The sequence below is a fragment of the Homalodisca vitripennis genome, chromosome 1 (genome assembly GCF_021130785.1).
Source record: "Homalodisca vitripennis isolate AUS2020 chromosome 1, UT_GWSS_2.1, whole genome shotgun sequence".
Classification (NCBI taxonomy): domain Eukaryota; kingdom Metazoa; phylum Arthropoda; class Insecta; order Hemiptera; family Cicadellidae; genus Homalodisca; species Homalodisca vitripennis.
Window position 1 is genome coordinate 70,604,322 of NC_060207.1, and position 16,218 is coordinate 70,620,539.

The following is a 16,218-nucleotide window of genomic DNA, read 5'->3' on the forward strand; positions in this document are numbered from 1 at the left end:
TGAAGCCGCGATAGAGAGGAAACTGTCGGGGAAGCCCCGAATGTTAATCACAATAGGATTACTTCTGCCTAGCTTGTGTCTGGCACTGATTGTGTGTGTTATAAGTAAAAGTTTACCTAAGTAGTATGTTTGTAAAATACAAATGACTTATATAAGAGCACTGAAGCCGCGATAGAGAGGAAACTGTCGGGGAAGCCCCGAATGTTAATCACAATAGGATTACTTCTGCCTAGCTTGTGTCTGGCACTGATTGTGTGTGTTATAAGTGACCTAGTAACCTTGCCGATAACTGTGTGTTCTTACATCCTTGCCTTGCGTACTACTGGTATTGGCTCTTTATGTATTCGAACGTTTGCTTAAAATTAAATATTAATCCATTTGGTACACGTAATTCGAGGACAGTGTTTACTTCAACGAATTAAGTCAAGTAAAAGTCTACATCTTGATTAGTAAGTATAATAATTGATACATTTTTCAAAATTGATGTTTTGACTTTAATTACTACTTTAGATTTACAACTCCGTACAAATAAATCAATCTTTACAAATTGATAATGCTATACATATGTAACTGAAGCTCTACGGTAGCTTTAGTAAATAAATGAGCAATTAACGTTTCCCAGTACTTTTAGTACAATATTGAAACAATTCAGATTGGCTAGGTAGTAAGGTGAACAAATGTAAAATAAAGATATCTCCACCCCCATGAACCTACATTTCCGTCATGGCAGGCGCAACCCTGCGTTCAATCGTTTCTCCCGGTCTTGCACATTTAGCTAATCAATTATTTTCCACCAAATTGTGAAGTTGAGGTTCATTAGTTTTAATTATTACTTCTATCATATATCACTATCGTGTTTAACAGATATTCAAAGGGCTACATTGAACTACAATTATAAGATCATTTAAAGTATTTATTTTCGCCTGCAAATACTTACAGAGCCGTAACTCACGTCGTAAAATACTCAGTTCACTTAACCCTTTAACCGGCTGTCGAAGCTTCCATAACTGGCAGATCATGTTTGGGTGTTTAGCGAGCGTATTTAAAAATTATTTTTATCACAGACTGGGTCCGAGTCCCGGTCTGCTTTTTTAATCTATTTTATTTTAAGTGCTTTTTAAATATAGCACATAAATATAAATTTACATACAATATAATCTTTTTGGTAATTGAATGTATCGCTTTTACCCAGTCAATTGTTTAATATTTAAAAAATCAGAATGCTCATAAATAAATGAGTGTACTCTGATTTTATTTTACACCAAGGTTTTCTTTTTCTTTTGTGATTGTATTTAAGCTAACGTTAGTGTTAACATTAACATTAACGTCTTTATCCCCAATGATGTCCATTAATGACGTCAATATGTAAACGTTAAAATCAAGCGGTGTAGAAAAACGTGTCAGTGAGGCAGCGGCAGAGGCAGCGCCAAGGGTAGAGAGACGTACGTACACAAGTCAGCTGATATAGTGAGTGTGTGTAATACGAGTATCAGCTGGGAGACGGTGGAGGCGGTGCCACCCCCAGGTCCGACCCGTCAGTCGCCCCCCAGTCTCGGCCCGTGCCGCCCGCGCTCTACGCGCGTCTCGGTCCACACGGTCAGTGTGCTCTCCCAGTGAATTGTGTTTGTTGACAGTGCCGTGCCGATGTGCGTGTGCCACCTACATTTCATATTAGTTAAGCATTATAATATGTCACATTGCTGTGTGGAACGTCCTTTCGTTGCTGTCTGTCTGTCTGTCTCACCGCCTTACATCTCGAGAATAAAATGAGCCATAGACTATAGCGAAACCTAGCACGTGACACTTGGTGTGGTGTAGGCCTACTCCTATCTTGTACTAGCGACAATCTAAGATGGCATTTTGGTTTGCTTAGTTAATAAAACTCTAATATACGATCCAGCAAACGTCAGCCATTACGGAATGCTACAACAAGAGTAGGGCACAACCTATTCGTACATAGTCTAATTGAATTACTCTGTTTGTCAATTTCTGTTCTAAATACATCACTTATTGACCTTTTTCTTTAATAGGAAACAAATTAATTTCATTGCGTGTGTGTTACTCGTTATTCGTTGGTGTAATACTCGTGCTAGGTACATTTTATAAGGAGGTGGAGACCGCTCCGAGGCCGCGGGAAGGCTGTAAACATAAACAAACCCGCCATTAATCTTGGGTTGGCTGTAGACGCATTGTTTCATTACACATCTGTCTGCTTGCCGCGCTCTGTTCCGGACTCCAGTTCCCTAATAACTCTTGAGGCTCCAGCATACTCTCTCATACAGTTTAGTGGAGTTATTAGATATTAACTAAACTTACATGATCTTTTGTTCAACTGCGATGTGTTTCTTATGGTTGCTCAAACATTACGCTTATTCCATTTAATATGTAATATATCAAAGAGATATCAATCTTACAATTACTTTGCACAACTACTTCAAGCACAAGATTGATGTTTAAAGTACTACATAGATAGTTACGGTGTGGGAAAAAAATAACGTAGTATTCCTCTGGACTCATATGAAATATTTTAGAATTTACGGAGTCAACTAATATACGTCTAACAGTAGAAAAGTCACATTTGACAAATTCCCTTTACCGGGGATATGTTTCATGAAAAAAGTGAGTGCTGCGCTGAAAACACCTTTAGAATAAATTGTCGATTTTAAGTTATATACTTGTCCATAATTTGATAGAAAATGCGTATAATTAGTAGAATATTTCACGTATTACAGCTACAATTTTTAAAACGTATCAATCTTAATACTTTGATGCTAGTTTGAGTTCCATGAAATAATGTAGTTAGCAATAGTTTAAAATTTAATTTAATTTTTTAGATATCACGTACGATACGGTAGTAATGTACAGATTGTGTAAAAACAAACGAGGGTACATTTCTCCAAATTGTTAAACCTTTTGTATATCGTTTTATTCTTTTCTTCGTTGTAATTATTAAAAATTACAAAAAGACATTCAATAACTACTCAAAATTAAATATAAAAAAATCACTAACTTTTGCATACAATCCTCCTAACTGTTGTTTGAAGGAGAAATTCTGTCTGATTCACATTTATAAAATTCGTCCATTTTATGAGCTAAGTAAACAAGACAAGGAGAAATGAGCGAGAGTAGGATCCATTTGCATGTTGTCGACAATAACAACTCTTCCGGCGCTACTGTCATGGGGTCTGAGGTTTGGGTGTTCGCACCTACCCATCGGGCTCTGATAGAATCAATATACCGGAGGAAAGATTCGATTCGCCCATCCAGGCTGTTATGTGCCTGTCAGCCAGTAAAGTCGGAGAGTTTATCATCTTCTCGACCGTAAACGTCAGCCCCAATCCCTTTTCTTTGTAACACTTTATGAGTGACTGTTCTTTGGTAGCTTGTTAAATTTAACATAGTATCCGTTGTTAAATATTCAAATTTATACAGCTTGTGATAAAGATGGAATAGTTACCAGTGAAACTTATAAAGACTTGTTTTGTGGAAGATAGATGACTTGTGTCAAGGTGTTTAGTTCGTCATTTCCTATTTAAATGGTACTTAAAGCTCGACATGCGGCTACATAAACTTTAACTGCTATTAAATATTAGCTAATCTGATTTTTTCAACTCGGTGAGATAGTGAGATAGTTTTTCCAGAACGGAATAGTGAGATATATATTACAATATTTACAACTCTAGCTGATTCTGCAAAATGGATCTTGGAGTAGGACGTAACGTTTTACCTAAATATTTATTAAATAGCAATAAGAAGAGGTAAATTAAAAATTTGTTATATAGTGTGTATAGGTCTACAACAATAACACAAAGTAATCACATTTAGTATACTTTTCATTGTATTTTCTGTGGAGCTTGTTTTGTCTAATCGAAAAAGCTGTAATTTAACCTGTGATGTGAATTCATAGCAAATTGCAAAAAAAGATGGGTGTGCTACAAATGTTTTTGACTGAAGACTGATTGTTGGTGAAAAATAGTCCATACAACGCTTGGAGGGTTTATTGGATTGAAAAAATAATACGTACCGGTACACGTGAAGCTCCATATTAAGGGAAAATGGCTGTCTTACCAGTTTGTTGGTGGACATGCGCACCTGTAAGAAAGTCAAGATAGTGAATTAGAATGCTAGGAAAATCTCCGGTTTACCCTTTAAATTGTGGTGAATTTGAAAACATTTAAATTTGGATATAAATTGTTTTGAATTGTCATGTCATAAATAGGACAAAGCTAAATACTAGTCTACGTTTAAAACTGTGCAATGGTGTTTGATGTATTCCGTTCAGTTAATATTTTTTAATTTAAACATTCTTGTTAGGATTAAAAATGAGAATAGGAAATTTTTAAATGGATAACTGGAACATGAGCTTCTTGTATCGTAGGGGGGTGTATCAGACGCACTGACGAACTTCATCTGTATGAAGTTTGAGCTTTTGCCTACGTATGCCTATATAAAAGATGACTGAGGGAAGTTTTATTTATAAAAGAAAATTAATTTCCTTATATAATAAATCATTAAAACCAATTTCTATCCCTGTAGTCATACAGTAATTGATAAACAAATTGACGCAAAATTAATATTATTCTCTACATCGGGTTTTACTTAAGCTTCATTGCAAAATTGCCCAAGATAACGACTTGGGCAATTTTCTATAATTTCTAATTCTATAATTCAAAAAGTTCTATAATTCCTCGTGCTTTTGAAAAGTCCTTTAAATGTCTCCTGTCTATAAGGAAGTTCCGAAGGGTGTAAATGTGAAATTTAGTTTGGTGGCTCTGAAGTGTGTGTTGTATCGGACAAGGTGAAAGAAGGAACTGGGAAAAAATGGTGAGAATGGGGTGAGAATCGGCACTGATGCTAATAATGATAAAAATATCAATGCTATAGTACAGCATTACGGTGGGAATAAAACTTAATTGTCCACAAAACAACTGGAATGCCCTTATACGCTTTTATAGCGAGGGAATTTTGTAAGTCCCTCACAATCGCTATTGCGAAATGTGCAACACAACGGATGGAAACAAACAATTTTGTTAACATTAGCTAATTGTGTTCCGGCCAAGTTTATAAAATCCTGTTTGAACCTCAACACAAAATTGGCTCCTGTAGGGCTGTACCATAAATCAGTAACATCGTTAACCCGCCAATCTGCCGGGTTTATGAGTGCAGGCCATGAGCTGGTGGCTGGTTTCGTAACTTAGGCCTGTCTCCAGTATCGTGTATATATGTTTACACTGGGGTGTACTGTACACGTTCTCTCTACTTACCAACTCGCACTACTTTAGTATCGTTAACTCGCCAATCTGCCGGGTATATCAGTGCAGGCCATGAGCTGGTGGCTGGTTTCGTAACTTAGGCCTGTCTCCAGTATCGTGTATATATGTTTACACTGGGGTGTACTGTACACGTTCTCTCTACTTACCAACTCGCACTACTTTAGTATCGTTAACTCGCCAATCTGCCGGGTATATCAGTGCAGGCCATGAGCTGGTGGCTGGTTTCGTAACTTAGGCCTGTCTCCAGTATCGTGTATATATGTTTACACTGGGGTGTACTGTACACGTTCTCTCTGCTTACCAACTCGCACTACTTTAGTATCGTTAACTCGCCAATCTGCCGGGTATATCAGTGCAGGCCATGAGCTGGTGGCTGGTTTCGTAACTTAGGCCTGTCTCCAGTATCGTGTATATATGTTTACACTGGGGTGTACTGTACACGTTCTCTCTGTTTACTAACTCGCACTACTTTAGTATCGTTACCTCGCCAATCTGCTGGGTTTATGAGTGCAGGCAGTGAGCTGGTGGCTAGTTTCGTAACTTAGGCCTGTCTCCAGTATCGTGTATATATGTTTACACTGGGGTGTACTGTACACGTTCTCTCTGTTTACTAACTCGCACTACTTTAGTATCGTTAACTCGCCAATCTGCTGGGTTTTATGAGTGCAGGCAGTGAGCTCGTGGCTGGTTTCGTAACTTAGGCCTGTCTCCAGTATCGTGTATGTATGTTTACACTGGGGTGTACTGTACACGTTCTCTCTGTTTACCAACTCGCACTACTTTAGTATCGTTAACTCGCCAATCTGCCGGGTATATCAGTGCAGGCAGTGAGCTGGTGGCTAGTTTCGTAACTTAGGCCTGTCTCCAGTATCGTGTATGTATGTTTACACTGGGGTGTACTGTACACGTTCTCTCTGTTTACCAACTCGCACTACTTTAGTATCGTTAACTCGCCAATCTGCTGGTTTTATGAGTGCAGGCAGTGAGCTCGTGGCTGGTTTCGTAACTTAGGCCTGTCTCCAGTATCGTGTATGTATGTTTACACTGGGGTGTACTGTACACGTTCTCTCTGTTTACCAACTCGCACTACTTTAGTATCGTTAACTCGCCAATCTGCTGGTTTTATGAGTGCAGGCAGTGAGCTCGTGGCTGGTTTCGTAACTTAGGCCTGTCTCCAGTATCGTGTATATATGTTTACACTGGGGTGTACTGTACACGTTCTCTCTGTTTACCAACTCGCACTACTTTAGTATCGTTAACTCGCCAATCAGCTGGGTTTATGAGTGCAGGCAGTGAGCTGGTGGCTGGTTTCGTAACTTAGGCCTGTCTCCAGTATCGTGTAAATATTTTTATACTCGCCAATCTGCCGGGTTTATGAGTGCAGGCAGTGAGCTGGTGGCTGGTTTACATAATGTAGGCCTGTCTTTGGTATCGTGTAAATATTTTTATACTCGCCAATCTGCCGGGTTTATGAGTGCAGGCAGTGAGCTGGTGGCTGGTTTCGTAACTTAGGCCTGTCTTCGGTATCGTGTAAATATTTTTATACTCGCCAATCTGCCGGGTTTATGAGTGCAGGCAGTGAGCTGGTGGCTGGTTACATAATGTAGGCCTGTCTTCGGTATCGTGTAAATATTTTTGTACTCGCCAATCTGCCGGGTTTATGAGTGCAGGCAGTGAGCTGGTGGCTGGTTTCGTAATGTAGGCCTGTCTTCGGTATCGTGTAAATATTTTTATACTCGCCAATCTGCCGGGTTTATGAGTGCAGGCAGTGAGCTGGTGGCTGGTTACATAATGTAGGCCTGTCTTCGGTATCGTGTAAATATTTTTTATACTCGCCAATCTGCCGGGTTTATGAGTGCAGGCAGTGAGCTGGTGGCTGGTTTCATAATGTAGGCCTGTCTTCGGTATCGTGTAAATATTTTTATACTCGCCAATCTGCCGGGTTTATGAGTGCAGGCAGTGAGCTGGTGGCTGGTTACATAATGTAGGCCTGTCTTCGGTATCGTGTAAATATTTTTATACTCGCCAATCTGCCGGGTTTATGAGTGCAGGCAGTGAGCTGGTGGCTGGTTACATAATGTAGGCCTGTCTTCGGTATCGTGTAAATATTTTTATACTCGCCAATCTGCCGGGTTTATGAGTGCAGGCAGTGAGCTGGTGGCTGGTTGCATAATGTAGGCCTGTCTTCGGTATCGTGTAAATATTTTTATACTCGCCAATCTGCCGGGTTTATGAGTGCAGGCACTGAGCTGGTGGCTGGTTGCGTAATGTAGACCTGTCTTCGGTGTCGTGTAAATATTTTTATACTCTCCAATCCGCCGGGTTTTAGAGTCCTACTGGTAAATACTAAACGATACAGGAACCCGTTCTTTAATCGCGCGCTAATGCTCGTTACGATCGCTATATAATTTTTTATCGTTCTTGTGATAACGTATGAAAGATGTAACATATAATTTTTCAAAAAATATAGTAAATTTATTTAAAAAGATTTAGAGAAACATATTTTATAGCGGATATGTCAAGCAAGAAGTCTTCAAAACAATTTTTCATTCTAACCTACGTGTAATTATAGGAATTTAAAGTAGACTAATTAGGTTCAAACATTTTTCTGTGTGTCTGAGTATAAGAAGTCTCTAAACGCTGCTTCCAATAACTTGCTGCCAAATCCTCATTTTCATTTCGGAATTCAAAATTATTGCAATTTATTGCATAAAACGTGATATTACTTTTCTCATCATTAATTTGATTCTGAAGCTCTATTTTTGGCATAAAATTATTCTTAAAGTAATTGAAGAAACCGATGTGTATTGTTATTTAAATTCTAATAAGCCCTTTGAGATTTGGAATACGTACAGATGTTCAATTAAAACCATCTTTATCGTGTTTACAAATTATAGCATATTGTTTTTAACGCATAAACTAATGTGCTGTACAATGAAAGCAATATTTAAAATTGCTCTTTACATTAGTACATATCTGCATGTGTTACTTACACTCATCTTCTGCAACACGTCACGTACACGACAGCATAGAGTAGTGTAGAAAGTTGTCAGCCAGTCAAGGAAAGGGACGATTTGTGAGTGTCAGCAGTAGCTGATGACGTGCTGCTCCTGCTGCTGTATTCTGCTCAGCAATTCTCTCGTATCAGCAGGTTTGACACGACTCGCTTTCATTACGAGCTGCCTGCAAGTTTAAGATTCCCATTTTAGCTACATTTTCTGTGTGCATAAGCAGTTAAAGTAATGATCGAATTTAACTTATATGATGTTTTATTTTGTTTAAATCGATTATCTCTAATTTACGTACCTAATAATATACTGGCAATACGGTAATATAAAACGGTTTATATTTTTCAGCTAGTTAAAGTGCTAAGTTCCTTTAAAGAGACTGTTGTGTTAATGTTGAGCTGGAATCCAATTTGAGATTGTTCGGTGTGGAGAGCTGTGAATTAGATTGGAGGCCTTTCAGGACAGCGCCAGCGCTGGTTCGACAAAACCCTGCTCACAGTCACTCTGCTCCCACTCTGTAGGCGTTTTATACAGATAAATCGAAGCTCGGTCGCGTATTAGTGCCAACTTCTCTCTCTAAAGCTATTAACGAAAAAACTTTCAGAATTATGTATGTTATTTTAAATTATATATATATATATATATATATATATATATATATATTACACACACACACGTATACATACATGTGCGTCCGTTTCTATAACAGTTACGTAAACAGCTCAAAAATAAAGGTTAAGCGGGCAAGCATTCTTTTTTGCGTTCTTTTTTAAACACTGCTTTCATCAGTTAAAATAAAACAGGAGGTTCCCTTTCAAGCGTTATTCTGCCCGTCCTCATAGGACTCTGGCTAAGATCTTATCAAACAGAATAAGGGTAATATACAAAATCCAACGTTACAGGCAGGATTTGAACCCGCGCTATCGCTAAATCAGGTCCAAAGTCGGACGTCTTAGACCGCTCGGACACCAGAAAGGTAAAACTAAAGTAAGACGAAAAAGATATAAAACGTTAAACGAGAGAACAAAATTCCCCGTATTCTTAGTATAATCTTTCAGTACATATCTTAAAGTGACATATCTGAGTAAATTAGTATTTGTGTACATTAAAATTTAACAATATAACACATTACATGTATAGATTTGTTTACACCGGTAGAGAAATAATAACTAACTGAGCAAAAAATATCACAGAACTCGTTTTGTATGATTTCAGAAAGAATCCGCTCTCATTAAAAGTTGACCACAATAGAGTTGCTGGTTTAAATCGACGTGAAGTTTTCAGAAACATTTAGTTTGAACGGGTGAAGAATAAATTTCAGTTTCGAACAATAGACGAGATATTTTTTAGCATTCTCTTTCTTGTTAATGAAAAATGAGGAGCACGCTTACTTTAAAAGTTCTGGTTCCTTTCTTGTATTGTTTCGGCAATAGGAGAGTACCAATGTGATGAAATATCTAAGTATAATAAATTTTATTCCGATTTACATCCTAGTTGCATTTGGCCTTATGAAACGGTCGCATTATCAATACAATGCGTTGTTATAATTCAATAAGCATTATTGAAATCCGAGTCACATTTTCGCCGGAATATTGAAACATTGGAATTGTTTAACAAAAACCACACCAGCACAAAAAGTCCATTTTTGTGTTGTAACACAATAGCTGCGAATGACGAGTTTGACACAGCTTGACGGCTCCTGTACGGTACGTAGAGCGGAACAACGGCGAAGCAGAGCGGCTTATTATGGAGTCGACCTGACAATAGATCCCCGCACGACGCGACGCACGATGCCGTATGTACGGATGGATACAATCGCTTTAGTGCCGGGGTGGGCACATAATTCACATCCTCCTTCTCCCCCCCCCCTACACTTCAGAGCGTTGGCCGTGAAGCTTTTTAATTACACGCGTTTTATAGGGAAAAGGGTTGTGATGTTTTTTAAGTTAAGAAATTAGGAAAACGTTATGATTGCGTTTCGGTGTATAGAATCCGCCTGTACAGATTACCTTTAACAAATCAGCAGATTGCCTTATAGTTTGCTAAAGAGTCTGAGGTACAAAATCTGTTTGTATCATTCATGTAATGTCGTGTCTGTCGGTGCGATACTCGTCCGTTACATTCTGTCTGGTCCGTCCATACTCCGTAGTGCATTTTGTATCAGTTAGGGATGTGTGAAGTAAAATTACTTTCCAGGAGCTTGCGCACTTCAATTTATCTTATAATTATTTAAAACGCTGGTATGTTTTAATATTGCTTTATTTGATAATATGTTCAGAAGTGCAAAATAATGTACGTAACTGGTAGTGATAAAATGAGATTATATATATCTTCCAGTACACATCCAGAGAAGTGCAATAACTATCAACATTGAATAACTTGATGAACTACAATATATAACCAATTGTGTGTTATATACAGAAGGAATTTAGTAATCAAAAGAAAGAAGCCTGTAATACACACAATACAAAAATATTAAATCGTGGATTTGAATGATCTTGATCGTCACATATTGTAGGGTGTGTAGTAAAAGATAGTTTTGTTTTGAACAAACATTATATTTATTACTTATCGGTAATCGACGGTGTTGTACGTGTAGTGATGGTGAGGACAGTGAAACATGAATGCAGCAAGTGTATAGGTCAGTGAGACGGTGCGGACTGCGAGTGTGGGTGAGACATGGGGGTCGCAGTGGTGCAGGAGCCGGGGGCAGTAGCAGACGGGGCAGTGATCCAGGGGGCGCCGACGTCGCGGGGCAGCAGCTCCCAGTGATGGCGTCGCGACGGCGGCCCCACAGCTGGCACTCCGCCAACCATGCCAGAATCCAAGGTGAGATCCTCTCTGCAGTCTACGGGTCAAACCCAACAATTTCTTTCGTCATTACCGTCATCACCGTTAAAGCCGCCACTGATACATTATGGGAGATGTTTAATTTTAAAGAGATGGTTAATACACATCTAAACGCTTTTATATTTTCTTGTAAAGTGTATAAATTGTTGAGTATTTAAATGATAAAGGACTAAATAGACATTTGACATAAGGACGACTCGTACATTTTGTTCGAGTACGTTGTTAAATCCTATTACGCATGAAGTAGATCATCACAGATATGCTTGGTAAGTTGCTGAAATTGTTGGACGGTTTTCATTATAAATATCCTATGGTGCAAACGTCCCGCAAATCCGACTTCAGTTAGCCTATTAAAGGTTATTGCAGCATATTTTATTCTTACCTTGTAAAATGTAATGTCCGAGTTTGAAGAGTCTTTTTTAAATCTTGACTACGACCACACAATGTGTCATCAACTAACTGTTTTAAGGGTATTCCAGCAGTCCTAATCTACCAAAAAAGTATTTCTTATAAATGTCCAAATTATAAATTTATAATAAATACTATAAATAATAATAAAATATAATAAATTTTTAATATTTATAATTTATGATTTGATAATTATTATTTATTAATTATATAGTAATTTATTTCTTTTATCTACATTTTGTTGTGGAAGTATTTGAAAAAATGTTAATACCCTGTCATGGAAATACGATTATACGGTAAAATAGAGTTTGAAACAAAATTCATGACTAGTTGGTACACATTCTACTTTTTACATATACCAGTTGGGCATTGTAACACAAGCCTTTGTGAAAATATTTGTGGAAGTCTGTCAAACTATTTGGCGCATAAGCTACATTGATCAAAAAATCGCCGGAGGGATAACTATGTTTAAGCATTTTATTGGTATTACAGTTAAATAATGTAATAAGTGTCTGGGCATTGTTTAATTACAAAATAAACGTGTGTCATGCGTCGTTTTTCAAGTTTTAATGAAAGTTCAACTAAATACTCTATTTTATAAGCACCCATTAAGTTTACAGCAATGCAGGACGGCATTCGTCTTTGATATCATTACGTTGATGCCGAACATTATAAGCAGCTTGTGTTTCAAAATTTATATCAAAATACTTCTACAGCGCCATAAAATGTGTTCATCAGAAAAACTAGTTTGGTTTCCGAGAACAGCTTTTCTCTCTCGAGCGCTGTCGTCTTAGTTTCAGTTTTCATATTAACTCCGACTAACTTCTTCCTAGGTGGCGCTGCAACGCTACCACAAGTATTAAACCTTTCGTTTCCAACTTCGGAGAAAATGAAATGTTCTGTTGTTAGTAAAGCATTTATTAAAATTTGTAAATTCCATATAATTTACGTTTTTTTTAATATATTGTTGAAATAACCCTCAACATCCATCAGATAATTAGCTTGCTATAGAGTAAAAAGTGTAAAATGAGACTACGGCTGACCCATAATGTCAGCAGTTTGTGTAATCATCGTTACGATAAACCTGCAGTCGTAAAATTTTCCTTTTGGTCGTTCTGGCGATAGCTTTATAATCCAATTCCTTTGAGAAACGTAATATAATGTTTGTGTTTGGTTTTATTCGGGTTTATTAGAGCTTCAGAGCTACAAAGTCTGGAGAATAGTGTATACCATATATTCAACAATTTCAAGGAGTAAATATGGATAGTGTAAAAAAGGTAAAATGAGAAGCCGCGACGGTGGAGACACAATGTCGGTTGTCTGTGTAAACACCGTTACGGCAGACCTGCAATCGTAAAATACTCCTTTTGATCACTCTGATCGGTTTTGTAATGCAAACTCTTTGACCAAACATAATGTATTTGCTGTCAAAGTTTTGGTTTACTGAGCTATTCTTGTAAGTCTTATTAACAATGGATAAACTTATACGTATTCATAAATTTCAGTTATTACGTATGGGCAGAGTGAGAATGGTAGACTTAGGCGACGGTAAGGACATACAATATTGGTCTTTTTAAATACTGTTATGACAGACCTGCATTAGTAAAATACTGTTTTTGATCATTTTCGTATGTTGATAATCCGAACGTTTTAACCCCAGTTTGTGTACTGTTTTAGTGTCAATTCTATTTTAAATTTAAATATTCGATAGTACATGTAATTTACGTTCTTTATTTGTTAATCGAACCCACTAACGTCCAAGGATTTCTGTTAAATTCCACTAGATAATTAGCTTTAAGAATAATAGGCATGATAAAACAATAAGGAGTATAAAATGAGACGACTTTGGAAAATCTAAGTTGTCTGTGTAGGCACCATTACAACATACCCGCTGTCGTAAAATAATATTTTTAATCACTTTAACCGGGTTTGAAATAATCTAATCGCATTAACCAAACGTCATCTAAATTCTGGGTTAGTTTTTATTCGGGGTTTTTGAGCCTTTCACAAACATTCAGGAACAACAAATTATAATTGAAATCATCAATTTCAGATTGTAAGTATAGAATGAAGGATAAATAGCACAACGGTGTGGAGTCACAATGTCGGTGTATGTGTTAAGACCGTTACGGCTGAACTGCAATCGTAAAAACTCCAAATATTTCTAATATAGTGTTTGATTTCAATAAACATTGAATCGCAAAAAGTACTTGCTCCGCCGGGAGTCGAACCCGGATCTCTCACTTGCCGGGTGAATGTGCTACCATTATAATATAGTGTTTGATAATTCAATAGTTTTTCCCATCGTTTACTTCAGTGTTCTTGTAAGCCTAAACAATTATAAAGATCAAGATTTAAGAATACATGTATTCGATTATACGATACTACATGTATTTATATACAAGTCTTATGTATTCATTACCCCATTAAATATATTATACATTATACATTAAAAATATTGTTTAATACACTAAAAGAAATTACGTGTTAATTTAAAGTTAGTGAGTGTAAAATTCAAGTATATATACAGTTAAAATATGTGTTCCTAAAGCCTAAATAACTTAGTTTCTCAGACCGAAGCCCAGATAATAACAAGCGGAGTGTGACGTATGAAGGGCATATGCGGACTCAGAAACAATACCTTTATTAAAATTTGGAACTAATCGTCACAGTTTGTTCTCGCTCTCTCTGTTGTAACGAACTGAACTCCTCTAATATTTAATACCGGCGACAGCGATGCAGTGGAAAACGGACGTTAAATATTCATAGAAATGTTTTAATAAACTGGAAAAGGTTAGACGTTCCTTCAAATAACATCAATTATGAGAGTTTTAACTTTCTTTATACTAAATTCATTATAAACTGAATTAAACATATTGAATATTTTAGTAATTTTCCTATACACGAGTAGTAATATATTACTTGTATTTATATTCATATTGTTCAAATCAAATCTCTCAAATCAAATCAAATCTCTCTTTATTGTCGTAAGGCAGTCACATGCATTGACAACGTCAAAATTATCTACCAACAGGTTTTGTCAATCACAAACTGGTAGCAGTCAAACTTGGCATAAGTCCTAGTTTTGGTTACAAACTAATTGAAAATTCAAACATTTTAGCAATAATTATAAAATAACCTAACAAAAAAATTTAAAATTTTTTTATGTTTACGTTAAAAACAATATATGTAACACACTATATATTAAAATTAAATAACAATAAAAAATAACAAGTTCATTAAAAAATTTAGAGAAATTAACAAGTTTTATAAAAATTTTATATAGATAACAAGATAACAAATAAAATTTTTAAATAAACAAATAGGCCTAGTTAAAAATATTTGACATTAAAATTTATTGTATAGGTTAAAAATTACCCTACTGTACAAAATTAAAAATATATACTTTTACATGTAAAGAATTCGTTCAAAGAATAAAATGGGTTCTTCATCAACCACACTACTAACTTATTTGTAAATATTTGAGTATTGTGCATTTTAATTAGGTGACTTAACTCATTATAAACTTTCTTTGACAAAACAGTATGACTTTTCAAGGTTTTACTTTGCCTGCAGTGTACAGAGGATAAATTATTTTTATTTCTCGTGTTATGAGCATGAACATCCTCGTTAAACAACCAATCAAAAGATTTGTTAATAGTATATACAACAAGATCGAAAATATAAAGATTTACAATAGTAGTAAGTTTAAAGTTCTTTAAAAATAGGTTTACAGTGGTCAAGCCGTTCAGCATTAGCAATTATTCTTACAGCTTTCTTTTGAAGAATTAAAATTTCACTTAACCGACCTGAATTTCCCCAGAATAACAGACCATACTTAATAACAGACTGGAAATAAGCAAAGTAAACCACTCTAAGATAGTCTAAGGCAACAAGTGACTTTAAACGCCTTAAAAGATAGATCACTCGAGATAACTTGGGTACAATGTGGTCTACATGACTACCCCAGGTAAGCTGATTATCTATGACAACGCCCAAAAATTTTACATCATTTACAGTTACTAGATTACTGTCAGTTGGATCAAAAGGCCTTAAGGTAAACACAATATTTTGAGTTTTATTTTGGTTAAGATAAAACCATATTTGTTTGAAACCATACAGATGCATCAGCCATCACAGAATGGACAGTATTTTTAATGTCGTTAATACTATTACTTATGCTAATAAAAGACGTGTCATCAGCGTACAAAAATGTTTTGGTCTTGACATTACAAGGTAGATCATTAATACTAATCAAGAAAAGAAGAGAGGAAGAGGGCCAAGAACTGAACCTAGGGGTACTCCAAACTCGAGTTCAATATCCTGTGACCACTCCCCATTGATACACACTCTCTGTCTGCGGCTATCAAGATAGGATTTGAGAAGGCTCAGAGCAGATCCATGACATGAGCAGATCCATCCATACCATAGTATTCAAGCTTCAGTAATAGATCATTATGACATACTGTGTCGAAGGCCTTACTGAGGTCGCATAAAGTTGCCTGAACAAAGAGCCTATTCTCGAACACATAAACCACTTGGCAAACCAATTTTTCTATGGCATCCATGGTCGCTCTCCCTTTACGGAAACCAAATTGAAATTTAGACAAAATAGAATGACTTTCAAAGAAACTACATAACTGATCATGGATAATGATTCCAAACACTTTAGAGAAAAT

The 16,218-nt window shown here is 36.5% G+C and overlaps 1 protein-coding gene across 8 annotated transcripts in view; it reads left to right on the plus strand.

Moving 5' to 3' along the window:
* LOC124364121 (triple functional domain protein) overlaps positions 1–16,218 on the plus strand; it is a 717,390-nt gene that overhangs the window by 219,769 nt on the left and 481,403 nt on the right. For 5 of the 8 annotated variants that reach the window (XM_046819330.1, XM_046819348.1, XM_046819366.1 and 2 more), the window contains exon 1: positions 10,891–11,110. The exons of 1 other annotated variant lie outside the window; for it this stretch is intronic. In XM_046819330.1, coding sequence (XP_046675286.1) covers positions 10,906–11,110 — 205 coding nt within the window. In that variant the 5' untranslated portion in view covers positions 10,891–10,905. Of the gene's footprint in view, positions 1–10,859; positions 11,111–16,218 lie in introns of those variants that run through there. 2 more of the 8 variants (XM_046819393.1, XM_046819400.1) reach the window with 1 other exon arrangement.